This window comes from Oryctolagus cuniculus, chromosome 14, assembly GCF_051225735.1.
Source record: "Oryctolagus cuniculus isolate XC-2025 breed Fujian yellow rabbit chromosome 14, ASM5122573v1, whole genome shotgun sequence".
NCBI lineage: Eukaryota > Metazoa > Chordata > Mammalia > Lagomorpha > Leporidae > Oryctolagus > Oryctolagus cuniculus.
Genome location: NC_142880.1, coordinates 67,541,434 through 67,560,877, shown reverse-complemented (window position 1 = coordinate 67,560,877; position 19,444 = coordinate 67,541,434). Strand labels below are relative to the sequence as shown.

The window sequence follows — 19,444 nt, the reverse complement described above, 5'->3', positions numbered from 1 at the left end:
TTCTCTCCTCCCTTCAGAGAAAGGTACCTCCTTCTTTGAAGACCTGTTCTTTTCACTGAGATCTCACTCACAGAGATCTTTTGCCAGAGTGTCTTGGCTTTCCATGCCTGAAATACTCTCATGGGCTTTTCAGCCAGATCCGAATGCCTTTAGGGCTGATTCTGAGGCCAGAGTGCTATTTAGGGCATCTGCCATTCTATGAGTCTGCTGAGTATCTCACTTCCCATGTTGGATCACTCTCCCCTTTATTTATTCTATCGGTTAGTGTTAGCAGGTACTAGACTTGCTTATGTGCTCCCTTTGACTCTTAGTCCTTTCATTATGATCAATTGCGAACTGAAATTGATCACTTGGACTAGTGAGATGGCATTGGTACATGCCACCTTGATGGGATTAAATTGGAGTCCCCTGGTATGTTTCTAACTCTACCATTTGGGGCAAGTCAGCTTGAGCATGTCCCAAATTATATATCTCTTCCCTCTCTTATTCCTACACTTATGTTTAACAGGGATCACATTTCAGTTAAATTTCAACACTTAAGAATAACTGTGTATTAATTACAGAATTAAATCAGTCATATTAAGTAGAACAGACAAAAAAACTACTAAGAGGGATAATGTATTAAGTTGTTCATTAACAGTCAGGGCTATGCTGATCAAGTCACCGTTTCCCATAGTGTCCCTTTCACTTCAACAAGTTTCCTTTTTGGTGTTCAGTCAGTTGTCACCGATCAGGGAGAACATATGGTATTTGTCCCTTTGGGACTGGCTTATTTCACTCAGCATGATGTGTTCCAGATTCCTCCATTTTGTTGCAAATGACTGGATTTCGTTGTTTCTTACTGCAGTATAGTATTCTAAAGAGTACATATCCCATAATTTCTTTATCCAGTCTACCGTTGATGGGCATTTAGGTTGGTTCCAGGTCTTAGCTATTGTGAATTGAGCTGCAATAAACATTAGGCTGCAGACCGCTTTTTTGTTTGCCAATTTAAATTCCTTTGGGTAAATTCCAAGGAGAGACCTCGAATAGCTAAAGCAATCTTGTACAACAAAAACAAAGCCGGAGGCATCACAATACCAGATTTCAGGACATACTACAGGGCAGTTGTAATCAAAACAGCATGGTACTGGTACAGAAACAGAAGGATAGACCAATGGAACAGAATTGAAATACCAGAAATCAACCCAAACATCTACAGCCAACTTATATTTGATCAAGGATCTAAAACTAATTCCTTGGGCAAGGACAGTCTATTCAATAAATGGTGCTGGGAAAATTGGATTTCCACGTGCAGAATCATGAAGCAAGACCCCTACCTTACACCTTACACAAAAATCCACTCAACATAGATTAAAGACCTAAATCTACGACCTGACACCATCAAGTTACTAGAGAACATTGGAGAAACCCTTCAAGATATTGGCACAGGCAAAGAGTTTCTGGAAAAGACCCGGGAGGCACAGGCAGTCAAAGCCAAAATTAACTATTGGGATTGCATCAAATTGAGAAGTTTCTGTACTGCAAAAGAAACAGTCAGGAGAGTGAAGAGACAACCGACAGAATGGGAAAAAATATTTGCAAACTATGCAACAGATAAAGGGTTAATAACCAGAATCTACAAAGAGATCAAGAAACTCCACAAAAACAAAACCAACAACCCAATTAAGAGATGGGCCAAGGACCTCAATAGACATTTTTCAAAAGAGGAAATCCAAATGGCCAACAGGCACATGAAAAAATGTTCAAGGTCATTAGCAATCAGAGAAATGCAAATCAAAACCACAATGAGGTTCCACCTCACCCCGGTTAGAATGGCTCACATTCAGAAATCTACCAACAACAGATGCTGGCGAGGATGTGGGGAAAAAGGGACACTAACCCACTGTTGGTGGGAATGCAAACTGGTCAAGCCACTATGGAAATCAGTCTGGAGATTCCTCAGAAACCTGAAGATAACCCTACCGTTCGACCCAGCCATCCCACTCCTTGGAATCTTAGTATTTTTATGAGCTTTTTGTTTTTATTTTAATTTGTCATTCTATTTTGTCATACATTTTCAATGTTTCTCCTTTTCCGAGTTGTGTGTATCTAGATGGTAGAAATCATACTGTGTTCTGTTCTTTTTGCTTCAGGCCAAGGCTTTAACCTGCTGCGCCACAGTGCCGGCCCCATACTGTGTTCTTTTCTTATGGGCCTAAGCATAGTATCTTATATCTAGTTGGTATCTAATACATTACTGAATTGTGTTAACACAAGGCTTCTGGAGCAATTGAAAAGGAAAATCTATTACTTTGCTTTCTTTCTGATATGCATATATATATATATATATCATTAAAGATAATAGAGAGCATCGAAAGGTATTTATCACTGTCGACAGAATTCAAATTGCTTGCTAATATTTATGAAGCTTAACTGTATCTTAAGAATATACATCAAAGATTTTTCCCCCTACTTCTTTGAAGAACAATACTTTTATTTTTGGGGGGATTTCACGGAGTTTGTAGATCACTTTATATAGTACAGATATTTTTTCAGTATTAGTTCTTCCAACCCCTGAATGTGAGATATCTATCTTATTTGTATTTGTGTGTTCTTCCATTTCTTTCATCGATATTATATAGTTCATTTATTTCACCTCTGATCAAATTTATTGCTAGATATTTTCTTTGTAGTCACTATAATTGGGATTATTCTCTAAATTTATTTTCAGATAGCTCACTATTAGCATATATAAATTCTTCTTTTGTGTCTTGATTTTATATTCTTCAACTTACTACAGTTGTTTTAGCGTCATTAAATTGTTTTCCCATGAAGTCTTCAGGGTTTTCCTTTTACAGGGTCATATTATCTGCAAATAGAACATTTTTACTCCTTTATCCAAGTTGGATGCCCTGTATCCCTTTCTCTGCTTAATTGCTCTAATACTTATAACACAATTTTATAAAGAAACTTTCCCTATATAAATAAATACTATTTTAAAAACACTTGAAGTAGGAAAAAAACTATATTTGAGATAGGTATTTCATCCTGAAGTCTAGAGCTTTCTTCATATAGTCATAAATTTCTCAGAATGAAGTGATTATTTTTCCACTGTTTATCAAATCAGCAAGCCTGTTTCTGAGGCTCTGAGGAATATTTACAGGCTGCAACGTGCCCTATTAACCAAAAATGATTGGCACAGTGCTTGGTTAGTAACTTTGGTACAAGTACTTTCTGTACTTCTTTACAAGGCACAAGCTTCTATCTTGAGTTATTATTGACTTCTACTTTTTTAAAAAAGTGTTATTTCTTAATTTGTAATTATGCCTTAGGCTGAAGAAAGACTTAACTGTGTCAGTTTTAATCCTGGTGGAGTAGATTTTTGGATTGAGTTGCAATGTTAAGCAACTGAGAGATATTAAATTTAGGGATTAATGTTAAATGTTAATGACAGGTAGTGTAACTTAATCTATGAGGGTAAGAAGTTACCATTCTTATTGATTTTGACAGTAAAGGGAGATGCAGGAGTCATTACTAAATAAGGGAGACCAGAGAAAAGTGGGGAGAACACAGATAGGAAATTACAAAAGTTAATTACCTCTTTAGACAGCTTCAGTAAAATTTTAGGCAGGGACAGAGTGGCATAAGCCAAAATGAAATTGAAAGAAAAAAGAAAGTATACAATACTCAGTCAGGACTCTGAGACCACAGATCCATCTTGAGTTTGGCAGCAAATTTTGCTTGTGTGTATTCTCAGGGATTCACCACAATTAAGTTCTTTGTATGGAATAATTCTTTGTTCTTTTTATCAAATATAATCATCACTTTTGAGTACCTCCGTTTAAATAGTGTGTTACTGAGGCCGGCGCTGTGGCGCAGCGGGTTAACACCCTGGCCTGAAACACCGGCATCCCATACGGGCATGGGATCGAGACCCGGCTGCTTCTCTTCTGATCCAGCTCTCTGCTATGGGCTGGGAAAGCGGTGGAAGATGGCCCAAGTCCTTGGGACCCTGCACCCACATGGGAGACCCAGAAGAAGCTCCTGGCTCCTGGCTTCAGATTGGCGCAGCTCTGGCCGTTGCGGCCTCTCCTCTCTCTGTTAACTCTGACTTTCAAATAAATAAATCTTTTAAAAAATAGTGTATTACCCAGATTCAGATAATATAGTGTAGCAGCTCACAAAGTTGGTCCCCCTTGCTGCTAGGACTCCCTGGACACTTCAAGTCTAAACTACTTTCATAATAATCCTCAAAGGTTGTTTTCATTTGTACAATGTTGACACTTGAACTGATGGTGCAAAAATAGTAGAAGTAGTAGAGGTAGGTAGCACAATAACTACCAGAGGCTGGAAGGTTGTGGGGAAGGACTGGGGATTTATTAACCCAAGGCTACAATGTTTCAGATACGGGGAGAAAATTTGGAGATTTCTTGCAGAGCAAGAGGACTATGGTCAATACACACGTAAACATACACACACACACACACACACACACAACCAAATAACTGACTAAATTTCAAATGTCTTGTTGTAAAAATTGATTGGCAAGTTATGTGATGGATATATTAATGAACTTGATTTATTCATGCCACGTTGTATAAATATGTCCAAGCATCCCTTTGCACCCTAAACAAATATGCAAGTATTTACTAAAATAGTAATAGCAAATTTAAATTATAAAGGAAAACAAAGTTTAATATTTCTAAATTATATTATTTTGAACTCTTTACTAAAACTCAGTAAACTTTGCCTATTATATTACATCTCTCTCTCTCTCTCTGTCTCTAATTCTCAGCTTAATTCTACCTCTCATTCAGGCTTTCAAAAATAAAATCTTTTGATTTTAAAAAGTAAAGATAAATATTATTTTGAAAATCAGAGCAACATAATTAAAGGGAGAGACAGAGAAAGAGCTCTAGTCCACTGGTTTGTTCCCCACAGGGCCACAACAGCTACTGGCACTCCAATTTATGGTATGCCTGTGCTGGAAGGCAGTGGCTAACCTGCTGTACCACAATGTCAACCCCTGTTCATTTTGTTGATTTATTTCCATGTCTGTTCAGAAGCTTTTTAGTTGTATGCAATTCCATTTGTTTATTTCTGCCTTTGTTGACTGCTTTGGGAGAGTGTCAAAAAAATCATTGCCCTGATCAATATCATGAAGTGTTCCCCCTATGTTTTCTCCTAGTAGTGTGGGGAGCAATTGAGACTAGACTAAATTACTGGAATTAAGACTTATTCTATGCATCTGCTTTCCCACAATATGGCGCTGAGAGAGCAAACAACCTCTACGCAGCTGCCTCATCAGTCTGATAACCTGCAGGAGCTGATCCTGCTCCTGATTGGAGGAGAGCAGTGTGCTCGGTGTGTGGGTAGCAGAGTTGGGATTGGTGGAAGAGGACTATAAAGGAGGAGAGAGACAACATGCACCAGGAACATCTGAAGGAACACCTGAGCAGCCCCCGAGAGAGCCGGCTGGTGGTGTGCCGCTCCTCCGTGGAAGCGGGGAAAGTGGCAGGGGGTGCCGCCCCTCCACGGAGGTGGAGGGGTCGGCAGCCAACCCAGGAAGGACCAGCAGCAAACCCGGGAAGGGCCAAACAGACAGAAGAACAGCGCAGGGTCCTGTGTCGTTCCTCCGCGAATGGGGGAGCGACATAGTAGTTTTAGAGTTTCAGGTCATAAAGCTTTTAATCTCTTTTGAGTTGATTTTCCTATATGTGTAAGATAAGGGTCTAATTTCATTGTCAACAGTTGAAGATTGTTTTCCTAACAATATTTATTGAAGGGACTGTCCTTTCCCCATTGTGTGTTCTTGGCACCTTTGTTAAAAGTCAGTTTACCATAATGAGTAAGATAATTTCTGGGTTTTCTATCCTATTCTATTGATTAATGTATTTGTTCTTTATACCAGCACCAAATTATTTTGATTACAATTCTTTGTATATATAATTTTTGAAATCGGAGTGTGATGTGTCCAGATTAGTTCCTTTGCTCAGAGTCTTCTATGATTTTGTATAATTTTAAGGAATATTTTTTCCATTTCTATGAAAAAATGATACTGGAATTTTAATAGGGATTGCATGAATCTATAGATTTCTTTGGGTAGCATGGATATTTTAAAACAATATTCTTCCAACAAATGAACATAGGATTTCTTTGCATTTGTGTTTTCTTCATCAATGTTTTATAATTTTCATTATACAGCTTTTGAACTCCTTAAATTTGTACTTAAGTATTTAGTTTTTACTGCTTTTATAAATGAGTTTACATCCTTAATTTCCTTCTTGGATGGTTAATTATTTGTGTATGGAAATGCTACTGATTTTTACATTTTGATTTCATATCCTATAACATGACCAAATTTTATCATTCTAATCTTTTAGTAAAGCCTTCAGGATTCTCTATTTGTGCAACTGTGAGATTATTTTACTTATTCTTTTCTTATTTGGGTACCTTTTATTTATTGGCTAATTTCTCTGGCTAGGAATTCAAGTACTCTATTGAAAAGAAGTGGTGAGAGTGGGCATTCTAATCTTCTCCCTGACCTTTCATGATACTAATTATCTTTCTCTGTCTCTGTGCAGCACATTCTTAAGAATCATTAGTGAAGTGGTCAGGTAGCGACAATTTTTTTCAGTTTGTTTGTTTTGGAAGATCTTTATTTCACCTTCATATATAAATGACAGCTACACTTGGTATAGTTTTCTGGGTTGACAGTTTTTTTTTCCTTTTAGAACTTGGACTATATCTCTATTCTTTCCTAGTTTGCAGGGTTCTGATGAGAAATCTACTTTCAATCTAATTGGAGTTCCTTAAAGTAATCTGGCATTTCTTTCTTGCACATTTTATGATTCTTTCTATGTTTTTCTTTTGAAAATTTGAATATAATGTGTCATGGTGAAGCTCTTTTCTGATCATGTCTATTTGGAATTCTAGGTGATTCCTTAGTGGGGTGTCCATTTCTTTATAAAAATTAGGAAATTTTCTGCTATTTCACCAAATAAGTCTTCTATGCCATGTTGTTTTTCCATGCATTCAGGAACTCCTAACACATTTATTTGGCCTCTTCATAATATACCATAGATCTCAAACACTGTTTTCAGGTTTTCTTGTTTTTTTTGGGGGGGTATCTGAGATATTTCCCAAAGATTTGTCTTCTAACTTGGATATTCTTTGTTCTGCCTCATTGAGTCTGTTGTTAATACTTTTCACTGTGTTTTTTTATTTAACATATTAAATTCTTTTCTAATAGTTCAGTTTGATTTTTCTTTAGCATCTGTTTCTCTCAGCGTAATTTTTCATTCATGTAATGTATGGATTTTTTAACTTATGTAATTTCTTCTCTGCATTTTTCAGTAATCTTACAATAATTCTTTTGAATGCCTTTTCAGGCATTTTGTTAATCTCCTCTTCTTTATAGTCTATTATTAAAACATTATTGTAGCCGGCGCCGTGGCTCAATAGGCTAATCCTCCACCTTGCGGCGCCTGCACACCGGGTTCTAGTCCCGGTTGGGGCGCCGGATTCTGTCCCGGTTGCCCCTCTTCCAGGCCAGCTCTCTGCTATGGCCAGGGAGTGCAGTGGAGGATGGCCCAGGTGCTTGGGCCCTGCACCCCATGGGAGACCAGGAAAAGCACCTGGATCCTGGCTCCTGCCATTGGATCAGCGCGGTGCGCCGGCTGCAGCGGCAGCCATTGGAGGGTGAACCAACGGCAAAGGAAGACCTTTCTCTCTCTGTCTCTCTCTCTCACTGTCCACTCTGCCTGTCAAAAATAAAAAAATAAAAAAATAAAAAAAACATTATTGTGTTCCTTTTGAGTCATATTATCTTCCTTGTTTAGTTTTCTTGTGTGTTTCTATGCTTATTTTTATTCATTTCAGAATCGCTTATTGGTATTTCCTCTTAAAAATTTCTTTTTAGTGAATGTTCCTTTATGGCTTACTGGAATGCCTGTACCTTTACAGATATCCAGATGTGTGAGCTTTGTGGTCCAGGGAGCTTTGGAGTTTGTGAGTGGGGCAAGGATCCAGGGTGACATTCATGTTCGGCATTGTAAATCTCCTCTATTATCAGTTGATAGGAGGGGATGATCATGCTGGTGGGAGTGTTCAGTCAGTGCTTCTCAATGCCAAGGTGACCCAGCTTCCTAAGGTGAGCTAACACTGCCTGCACACAGCATCCACTCACTTGCATGAATCCCACAATAACCTTTCAAGCCTTCTGGGGTTCTGAGCTTCTAGAATGATTGCCCAAAGACCCAACAATACCTCACACCCTTTTCAGTTTTCCAGCCTATTGCACAGTCACAGGATTCCCACAGTCATAGAGGGAAGGGGATCCCATCTCTGCCCTCTGAGCCTCCCTATCCATGGGGATAGCCACCCCAGCCCTGAAGACAGCTGCCTGCCTGACAAATTGGTAAGTGCCTATCCTGGGAAGCTGGGTCCAGTGTTTGGCTGTGGGGAGAGGTGGAGAGCAACGTCCCCTCCCTTCTCCCTTCATGGCATTTACTAGGTACCCTGCTCTCTGCCAGTTCTCAAGGATGGACCACAGATTTCTCCCACAGACCAAATCCACCAATGGCACAAGGGCTGTAGCAGCCTCCACTTGCTTATTCCAAGAAGGTGGTGCTTCCCCCCAACTCCCACCAGATGCTGGGTGCCTTGTTTGGGGGAAGGGAGGAAGCATTGCTTTGAGGAGTTAAGTAGGCTGCCTGATACCTGCCAACTCTTCAGGTTGCACTCAAAGGGACCCCACAGGGTTCTCCATCAGACAAGATCACTGGTGGTATGTGGGGTGCTGCAGAGTCCTTTCACCTCACTCTGAGAAGACAGTGTCCCCATGAGCTGTTGGATATGAAAGTTGCCTGGCTTCTTGCCAGCTGCTATATGTATAGTCTGCAGCTGCAAAGAGTTTTCTTTGTGTAGACTTTGCACTGAAAACTCTCCATTTGTCCCCTGGAAACATGTTTCCTCCCCTGTTCTGGAATCTTCCCATGGTCAACATCAGTGTATCTCTTCCGTATACATTTTTCTGTAGTTGGCATTATCACTTCATAATTCTGAAATCTTTCCATATCAGCACACATATGTTGCATTGTTCTTTCTCTTAGGATCTTCAGCACCAAAGTGTGAGGGAATTTTGCATGCAAATCTTGACTTAAGAAAATCCTCTCAGGAAAATCTTTTATGGTGCTAAGGAAAGCAAGATAGTAAATGAAAGCTAATCAGCAAAGAAATGAGATCGGGTCAAGTCTATCCTCAACCTGAACCCTCATGGAATTGTGAAGCATAAATGTACCTTGTGTTTTGCACTGCTGAGAGATAAGAAGGCTGCACTTTTATACCCCTGTGTCTGTCAGTCATTGGATACAGGCCATTCCAGAGGGGAAGCATGTGACTTGCAGGTACCCTAAGGGAAATGGCTTCATTTGCCCTGAGTAGCCCTCCAGGAAAGATTGTCAACAGGTGCACCTACAATAGTTGATAGTAAAGAATATCAAACCAGTGAAAACAATCTCTTAGATATTGGCAGGGCTATAGCAGCCTTTGTGATACCTGTGCATAAGAATCTATGGCTTGGTTCCCACTAGAATTGTATTCTAGAGACTACTGTGGAGTCTGTTATCTAAATGCTGTAATGATTATTATAATGCAACACCTACATAGCATATATTCATCATGGAAATCTCATATGTATTCACTATCTTAATTCTGATAACAATATGATGGAGATGCTATGATTGCCTTTACTTCATAAATGAAGAAAAGGAGGCACAAGGATATGGCTACAAAATCAACAGCAAAATAGCATTTGAACCTAGTCACCCCATCTCTAGAGCTTCTCATCTAATATGAAATTTTAAACAAAACATACATCCCCTAAGTGGTGTTAGGTTACAATCTAGGACACAATGATTATATTGAGAATTAACACTGGACTCCAAAGCAGCTATCTCTATATTAGAGTGAATGACACAAGCAGACTGTCAGAGACATTAAATGAAAGAGAAAAGCAGATCAGAGTTCTAAACAAAGGCTATCAAAGAATAGACACTGGAGTAGTAGATGAAAGTAGAAAAAGGAAGTTATTAGAGTGTGAGTCATACCTGTGCCTGTGTTGGGTCATAGAGTGGGATAGGAGCTGTGACAAGATTGCCAAGGAAATTGAGTCACTAGCCTGGAGCTGCCTATGATTCCTCTTGAGACCCTTGTCTTACTGTGGCACACCAAATCTCATTGCAGTTCTTGTAACATTTGTATTACAATAAATCTTCACTAATATTTTGCCCACTTTTTCTGAACCAAAGGAAATAATAAATCCCACCTGATTATGAGATGCCTCATTTTATAAATGAGGTCCCAAAATAAGTTGTTTCCTTTCATGCCTTAACTATTGCGGGCTCAAAGCTAAGTTTGATTTCAAAAGTCAGAATTTTTTTTCTGATTTTTATAAAATATCAGTACAGGGTTTGCACATGGCACATTGTTTTTAAATCTTTAATTTTACTGCTTTATGAGTTTAGTATTTTAAGAATCTTTTTTGAAAGCAAACACAGTATAAATTCTAAATAGAAACGTGGGAAAGGTGGAAATACTGTGATGCAGGAATAAATGGCAAGGTCAATCAGTAGACACAAAACATGATTGGTAAGAACAGGTAACAAAAGGAATCGGATGGATATGTGCGTTCAGAAAAGCACACAGCTCCTTATAGGGAAGCCAAGAGTGCCTATGAAATCATCTCCTTTCACAACAGAAGCAAATGTTTGATGCTGGGTAAAGGAAGGTAGAAGTTCATACTTACTATGACCAGTCCTACTTATGGAGGTTTTATGTAATCAACAATTGTAAGAAGCTATTAAAAATGTAAACATTGAAGTGATAGGAAATGTGGAGTAACTATATATTAAACACACATAAATGCAGAAATTCTAAGTTCTAAAATTTTCTTGGAAATCTATGAACCATCAATAGCAATATACAAAGCTCAAAAAGTAATACATATGGCCGGTGCCACGGCTCACTTGGCTAATCCTCTGCCTGCGGTGCCAGTACCCCAGGTTCTAGTCCCGGTCGGGACGCCAGATTCTGTCCCGGTTGCTCCTCTTTCAGTCCAGCTCTCTGCTGTGGCCCAGGAGAACAGTGGAGGATGGCCCTAGTGTTTGGGTCCCTGCACCCCATGGGAGACCAGGAGGAAGCACCTGGCTCCTGGCTTCGGATTGGCGCAGCGTACTGGCCATAGCAGCCACTTGTGTGGTGAACCAATGAAAAAAGGAAGACCTTTCTCTCTCTCTCACTGTCTAACTCTGCCTGTGGGGAAAAAAAAAAGTAACACATATGAATGAAACTTGCATTTTGAGATTTGATTATTGTTTATACCCTTGTCTACTCTTGAGGAACAGTGGTTTTTCTACTTACTACTTGGTTAATCCTTTATTTGGTGGCGGGTTAAGCTTGTGATTATAAAATAAGCTTAACATGTGCCGTTTTAAAACTTAAAAGAAAAAATATAAAGGAGGGAGCGTGGGGCATGGGTAGAAGGGAAGATAGGGTGGAAAATATCATTATGCTTTTAGCTCTGGATGTATGAAATAAAACTTGTTCACCTTACATAAATATTAATAATAGTAATAAAGCCTCAGTTTAGAGTACTTGATAGTCTGGGCAATTTTCCAATAATCTGCAAAGACCAGTTCAAGAGTAATGGGAAAGTACGTCCCAAATCTGAACTCATTAGAGTTCCATGGGAACAATTTTCTAAAAATTTTCTATTAATGGAATCCACCAATTAATTTTGCTACAGCACTGCAGTTAAAATTCCTACGATGTATCTTGTTTGGCATCAGTTCCAAAGTACTAGAGGGAGAATCTTTGATACAACACAAATGTTATGACTGAAGGTGCTTTTACGGAAAGAAATGTCATTCTTACTACAGGCACCTTTGTAAAGGACTTAGAAATAGCGCCTGGCCTTTGGTGAAAATGGTCAGTGAATGTGATCTCAGTGTTAGTTTGGATAACATGACAGTAAGGTAGAATGCACAAAGACTACCAATTAGTTGAGGACTTCCTTTTAATTTTCCAACCCAAGTTTACTTTTTCTGTTATGACTTTTTCTATTTACCATGCACTTGCTTGAAAATACAAAGAAAAAAAAATAGATGTGCAACTTTTAGTTGTGTTTTAGGAACTTAGGGGTTTAAACTTTTTTGTTTCTTAAAAACATGCAAAACACTTATGTAAATATTCATGATCTATCTGTACCACTGATCTGCTGTAATAATAATCTTAGTGTTCCCAGTGCAGAGAAGGGAACACAGACAAAGGTTAAGTGACTTGCCTACTTGGCAGGAACAGAACTAGAACCTCTGTCACTTGGCAGTTGATTCTCATCAAGGCCCAACACCATTTCTCTACCACCATTATTATCTACCAGTCACTGAAACATTCATGAACTTCTGTCACCACATGGATTGATTGACGTCCTGAAAATGTGGCTAACTATTCCTTACCTCTTTCTCTCAATAACAAAAAGCTCTGGTTAGCGAATATGTGTTCTTAATATTCAAAAAATTTAAATTTTCACTTCTGATATACTTTGAAGGTATAATTTAACTCTGAAACAGAATTTAAGACTAACATAAATGTATGGATATACTCTGGTAAAGAAAATTACACAGCAGAACACACCCTACAATTAGCCAGCTCTCACTAGAGTGTCCTACTTATAAATCAACACAAAGTTGGCTTACAGCAGTATCATGGAAATGGTACATGAGACTAGATTTAGAAAACACTTTTGAAAGAGTTGGCATGTTTTCATGAAAGATTAGGTGTGGGAGAAAGAAGCTAAATCCTAACTTTTGGGTCCTAGAAGCAGGGTGAATGTGGAAACATTTTCTGAGAAGAGAATAGAAGAATAGGCTTAGGGAAAGGAAATAATTTGGCTTGGAAAATGTTTTAAATTGGAACTTGTTTAGGTGGAGAGATCATATAGTTACATATTTTGGACTGAAATTCAGGAGATTAGAGCCAGAGAAATATGGAGTCATTGATGTCAACAAGATAGCTGACTTGAGATGCCTAATGTTTATTACCTGCCCCTCCAACAAAAAGACCAAAACAGCAGATAAAGAATCCTTTTCACCTAGACTCTGTGGAATGCAGAATCTCATTCAGGTTAACCACACAGAGTGGTAAACAACACATCACCTCTATCACCTCATCTTCCAAGTTGGGATCGGCTCAAAACCAGGACAAACTTCTTCCATAATGAAAAATAAGCAGGAGCTGGCTAACAGTCCCCATTACCACTATAGACCTCTCTAATCTTTGCTACTATGGGATTTTGAAGTGCTTGTAGGCTCTGAGTTCAGATTAGGGAGTTGGAAGAATTAACAGGGCTCATTATTCAATAGAGGGAATCCATGCTTTGTCCTTGCTTTATGACCCAAGCTGCTACTTTACTGCACCATCTTGAAACCAGAGCCACTACTAGAATGCCTTGTCCCAAAATAATGGTCAATTGTATCAATACTCTCATGAATTCAAGATGACAGCCTTCACTACTGGGTTTTGTGCCGTGATGTTCATTAGTGGCACTACTAGAAATGAAGTTTTAATTGTAATGAATTAAAAACATATCTGAAGAGAGAAATGGGAGACAGAATAAAGAACCAATTCTAGTATTTTGCCAGGCAACACAGAAGAAAAATAAGTTATTATTGTAGCCTCTGGGGTCAATGCTTTTGGTTTCTTTCAGTGTCTTTAAATTGCTCAGTAACAGTTTTAGAGAAGTGAAAAGTTGGATTTAGCCAACAACAAGTTTTCCAGTGAATATGGGGAGAGCAGAGAAAAGCAGCAGAATTAAGAATGTATGAAGAAGATTGATTATAGTAATAACCGTGGGATCTAAACTTGGTAAACAGGGAGATCAGTGTATGTGTAGATAAGTGGAAAATTTTTCATAAATGGAGAAATTGGTTCAGTGAGTGAAATTCTATAGCTTCTATTCTTTCTTCAATGTCATTATTTTCCTGGCACAAGGTTTCTTAGGAATGTGACTATCATATCATTTTACATTAAAATATCAGTCTATGTTAAAATAGTAATTTGCTGGCAACTCAGTTACAGTAATACTGTTATGAGCTGACTATCTACACACTTTCATTTATGTGTCAAAACACATAAATTACAGGGGAGCCCACACAACTAGCATTGCCTTTTTCTCCTACTCTACCTAAATATGTATTGACTCATCAACTCAAACTCTATCCAAGTAAATCCCTAGCATTCTTTCCTCCGTGGTATCTCTCCTATTTGTTTCCTCCTTGTCATGCTCCTCTGCCATCCTTAGCGATATAACTTCCATCTAAAGACTCCATACTATGTTGTCTTGAAAGATTGACTTTCAGACTCCGTTACAAATGCTCCATTTGCAAACTAAGTGTCTCAAACACAGCTTATGTTTCTTAACATCCTTATATAAACTGTTCCTATCTCTGTAACACTTTCCAATTAATCTGCAAGCTCCTATGACTTTACATTGTTCTGTGTCTTCTTACTTTCTTCCCTGTTTCCATTCTATATCTCATCCTGTCTATGCCTAAACTTGACCCTGGAAAATTCAGAAATGTCCATTGTGCATTTGGCCTCCTGTGAGAGACAGACTTTGAGAACCCTGAACACTAGGAGACCACAACTGGCTGGCACAGTGTTTCTTTGGCGGCCTTGGTTTGGAAACACTTCACAGGCTATTTCTTGTGAGCTGGGCAGAGATTGCTTTTTTGGAAATCTCCATCATAGTCAGCTGCTTGTTGGCTGGCCTCTGTGCGAATTGGAGCATGATCTCTCAGAAAAAGGCAAGTCTGTGTAGGAATACATTTGTTAAAGGAGAAAATGGTTATGATTTTGTGAATTCAGAACCCATGACTAACCAGCTTCCTTCACTTCCTTCAAACATACAGGGTGAATAAAAAGACAAATTTAATTATTTAAACTAGTCTCCCTTTCTAAAAAAATTTTTAATGGGCAAGAAAAGAAAATAGCCTTTCTTATATTCATGCCATAGTGATCTGACAGCATAGTTGGAACAGCTGATGCTCTGGCTAACTTCTTTAGAAAACTTGGCCAGAGAGAAAGGCACACATTTAAGATAAGTTATTGGTTTTGTAAAGCATACTAGAAACTAGAACTGGTTTCAGATAAATAAACTAAAGAATGAGCTCGGAGCTGGGTGTGGGAGGCTCCTTGTAGACAACACAGTGGTGATGTCTGCAAGCCAAGTGAGTGCTGGCAGAGGCAGGGCGGCCTCACGGAATTCTCCTCACCAGGATGTGGAGACAATGCAATCACCAGGAGCACAAAATTAGAATTGTTGGGCTGGATAATGCAGGGAAAATGCCATGCATTACCAATTTTCTGTGAATTAAATTGTACACACATTTCCTAAAATGGCAAGCAATGTAGAATAGATAGTGATTAAGAATACGTATTTCCTACCGTGAAATATTGGTGGCCAAGAACCTGTTCATTCTTCCTGGAACACTTACTGTACTGATGTAGTTTGTAATAGTTGTTGTGGACAGTACAGCCAGGCAGAGAAGAACTATAACTAGAGACGAATCCCATAAAGAGATAGCACATGAGGACCTAAGGAAAGCTGGCCTGCTGATTTTTGCTAATAAACAAGATGTTAAAGAATGCATGTCTGTAGCAGATATATCTCAGTTTTTGAAGCTAACTGCTCTCAAAGGTCACCAGTGGATCCAGGCGTGCTGTGTTCTTACTGGGGAAGGGTTATGTCAAGGACTAAAATGATGATGTCATGATTTAACATTAGACTATCTCTACTGACCACTTCTTATGGACTTTTGTGTCCATATGGACTTCACCTGAAAGCTGCCACAATTAATGGTTCAGATATATTTATAGTAAATTGATTTAAACTTTATTTGTAAGAAGGAAAATTTAAGACCACTTGTTTGGAAGGTGAGACTTCATCTTTGTTTTTAATTTACTTTCTCATTAGTCCTTCCAAAGTAAGTTATTCAAGCTGTGACTGACATTTTTTTCATAATGAAAGCTCTCGGGACATTGTGTAGCCTGTGATAAGTGCAAAGAGAAAGGAATGCATTTTGAACTTATAAGAGCTTTGGTATCAGTTTAGCCCTCCCTAGTTGAATATTGTTATCTTGTTCCATTAAGTCAAAATACAAATCAGATACTTGTTTTCCAATATTTTAAAATTTAACATGACTAATAAAGTGTTTTACATAAGCTTGTGTATGTGTTGTATATATACCTCAAGTCCAGTTAGTAGCTTTGGTTTACATGCTAAAGAAAAGTGAGTAGCACAAAAATTAATATCCTTGCTTATAACCATTATGCAATGAGTATTGGCTTTGGTGGTAAGTGCCATTTTGTTTGTTTTCTCTTTGTTCTCTGTATTGAGCTAACCAACCCCCGAATCATGGAGCTACTTCAGAAAAAAAGGAAATGTTAAAGGCTTGATATATCTACCTTTTTTCATGCTCAAGCACACATTTGAAAACATGTAATCTTGCTAACTGGAATATTTATCAAGTTATTTTCATTAGTTTTACTAATGGACAGCACTTTACACTGAGCAGTTATCAGATTGTTCTTTGATCATTATGCCCTCTAAATTGCTAAGCAAATTGTTAATTCATGAATCAGTCAATCATAAATTATGGAAGTTATCAAATGATTTCTTTAAAAAAATTTATTTGAAAGAGTTAGAGAGGGGCCAGTGCCGTGGTTCACTTGGTTAATCCTCCACCTGCAGTGCCGGCATCCCACATGGGCACTGGGTTCTAGTCCTGGTTGCTCCTCTTCCAGTCCAGCTCTCTGCTGTGGCCCGGGAGGGCAGTGAAGGATGGCCCAAGTGCTTGGGCCCCTGAACCAGTATGGGAGACCAGGAAGAAGCACCTGGCTCCTGGCTTTGGATCAGCGTAGCGTGCCGGCCATAGCAGCCATTTGGGGGGTGAACCAACGGAAGGAAGACCTTTCTCTCTGTCTTTCTCTCACTGTCTAATTCTGCATGTCTAATAAAAAAAGAGAGTGTGTTATGCAAAGGCAGAGCCAGAGAGAGGTCTTCTATCCACTGGTTCACTCCTCAAATGATTGCAAAGGCCAGAGCTGAGCTGATTCAAAGTGAGGAGCCAAGAGCCTCTTCCCAGTCTCCCACATGGGTTCAGGGTCTCAAGCACTTTTGCCATCTTATATTGCTTGCTAGCCAAAGCAGAGAGCTGGATTGGAAGTGAAACAGCTGGAGCTTGAACCAGTGCACATATGGGATGCCAGTGCTGCAGGCAGCGGCTTTAACCCGCTGTGCCACAGCACTGGCCCTGAATGATTTCTTTTCAGTATTAATTGAGTACTGGTGAAAAACATGTCTACGCAGAGAAGTAATGCTCTATACATATTATTAAATAAGCTACATTGTTAAATAATAATTAAATATAATTCATTTTTGTTAAATTATTTAAGTGTTAAATTATATGTCAAGCAGTTAAATGAATTTGAGAGTAAAAGTAGGGCTTATCAAACAATAACAGTTTTTTCTTAATTTGCAAATTTCTTATTTCTTATTGCAGGAGTTAAAATAATTTGAGGGTTTTTTGTTTGTTTTTCTAAGTTCTCTTTATCTTCAACCACATAATGTGGCTTGACAATTTAAAAAAAAAATATCATCGTATGTCTGGCTATGAAGTCGTCTTTGCAATCAGAATACATATTCCAAAGCCCTAAGTAGGTAACGGGAAACCACTAATTGTTCAGATTCTACCCAAGAAACATTCCTGTGTTCGTTCTTTCCTTGAAGGATTAAAGAAATGGCATAAGGGAGACATAATTCAGAGATGCCAGTGGGTGACATCTTGCGTAAAGGGGGTGCTCAAGGGAGGCTGCAAACTGGGGCTCCTCCTGCCTTTACTGCTACCTCTACCGCTACTTCGCCACTCCTTCCCACGTTCACAGCAGGGCGGGGCCGAGCAGCCAAGCTGGCCCTCTCCTTGCTTCACTGCAGGCAGTCACAGTGACTAAGGAAACATAGTTGTCAGTGGGAAAGTGAAAGCTGGCCCAACTTAAAGGACTCCAGGAGCTGAAGAAAAAAATACACAGGGCTCATGGAGTTGACAGAGTAGCCCACGGAACATTTGTAGTTTACCACTTTCCCATTGATGGTTGCGTTAGTCCATTTTCTGCTGTTGGAACAAAATACCTGAGACTATGTGTTTTACAAAGAAGGTTTACTTAGCTCACTGTTTTGGAGGCTGAAAATCCAAGTTCAGGAAGCCTCACCTTTTCAGACTTGGGTGAAGTCTTCCTCTGCTATTTTACAACATGGCAGAGAAGCAGAAAGAGAAACAGTTGTATGCAGAAAGAGTCCAGCAGTGAGATGACCTCACTTTATAATGACCCAACTTCATGAGAACTAACTATGAGAACATTAATCCTATCCACAGTTGGCACTCCCAGTGATGTAACCACCTTGCACTAGTTCCTACCTCTCAGGTTTTCACCAAGCCTCTAGCATGTGAGCATATTCAAGCCAAATTCACATGGTGGCAGTAGTTCAGGAACAATTCAGAGTGAAGTGCCATCTCAATGAAAGTGGCATAATATGGCCCAACAACACTTGGCCTCCCATAAAAATGGAATCTTCGATAAACTGAGCATTGTCTCCTGTGTTACATTTGATGTCCCTAGGACGGAATGTCAACAAGCATATTGTTAGTGAATGTTGTTCGTAGAAAATATTAAACTCAGAGCTGGTGTTTGTTTTTCTTATTTTTAAAAAGCTCTGTCAAGGAAATGTGATAACATTAGTTGTGCATGCAAGAGAGCTGAGAAAGCTAAAAAATCAAGAGGGGGCCCCCGCTGTGGTGTAGCGGGCAAAGCTGCCGACTGTGGTTCCTGCATCCCTTGTGGCTGCCCCACTTCCCAACCAGCTCCCTGCTGATGGGCCTGGGAAAGTGGCGGAGGATGGTACAAGTGCTTGGGCCCCTGTACCAATGTAAGGAGATTGCAAGAAGCTCCAGGTTCCTGCCTTCAGACCAGCTGTTGGGGCCATTTGGGGAGTAAACCAGCAGATGGAAAACTTCGCTCTGTGTCTCTCCTCTCTTTCTGTAACTCTGCCTTTCAAATAAAATAAACGAATCTTTAAAAAATTGTTTTAAATAAGTGGCCAAATTTAGAGTTCTGATTATCCTGCCATTCTGACATAACAGTCTTAGATACTGTAGCTTGATAGCAATCTTTCTTTTTTTCTATTCAAAACCAGTGTGTCTTCTTTAGATGTTTTGTATTTCCATATGAATTTTAGTGTGGCTTCAACTTCCACAAATGTAGCTAAAATACATTTTTATGAAGACAGCATGGAAACTATCTTTCAATCTATGAAGAAATCGTAGCTTAACAATATAAGACCATCAAA

The 19,444-nt window shown here is 39.1% G+C and overlaps 1 protein-coding gene and 1 pseudogene across 6 annotated transcripts in view; both read left to right on the top strand.

The window, feature by feature from the left end:
- Positions 1–19,444, top strand: part of LOC100339238 (uncharacterized) — a 212,952-nt gene that overhangs the window by 25,273 nt on the left and 168,235 nt on the right. The window contains exons 3-5 of one of the 6 annotated variants that reach the window (XR_016220163.1): positions 8,057–8,134; positions 8,267–8,401; positions 8,498–9,068. The exons of 3 other annotated variants lie outside the window; for them this stretch is intronic. Coding sequence is in view for 2 of the 3 variants with exons in the window: in XM_089312750.1 (XP_089168876.1) it covers positions 8,057–8,134; positions 8,267–8,401; positions 9,096–9,146 (264 nt within the window). In the remaining variant the exon portion in view is untranslated. Of the gene's footprint in view, positions 1–8,056; positions 8,135–8,266; positions 8,402–8,497; positions 9,069–9,095; positions 11,528–19,444 lie in introns of those variants that run through there. 2 more of the 6 variants (XM_089312750.1, XM_089312751.1) reach the window with 2 other exon arrangements.
- LOC149122372 (ADP-ribosylation factor-like protein 5A pseudogene) lies at positions 9,897–15,804 on the top strand (annotated as a pseudogene).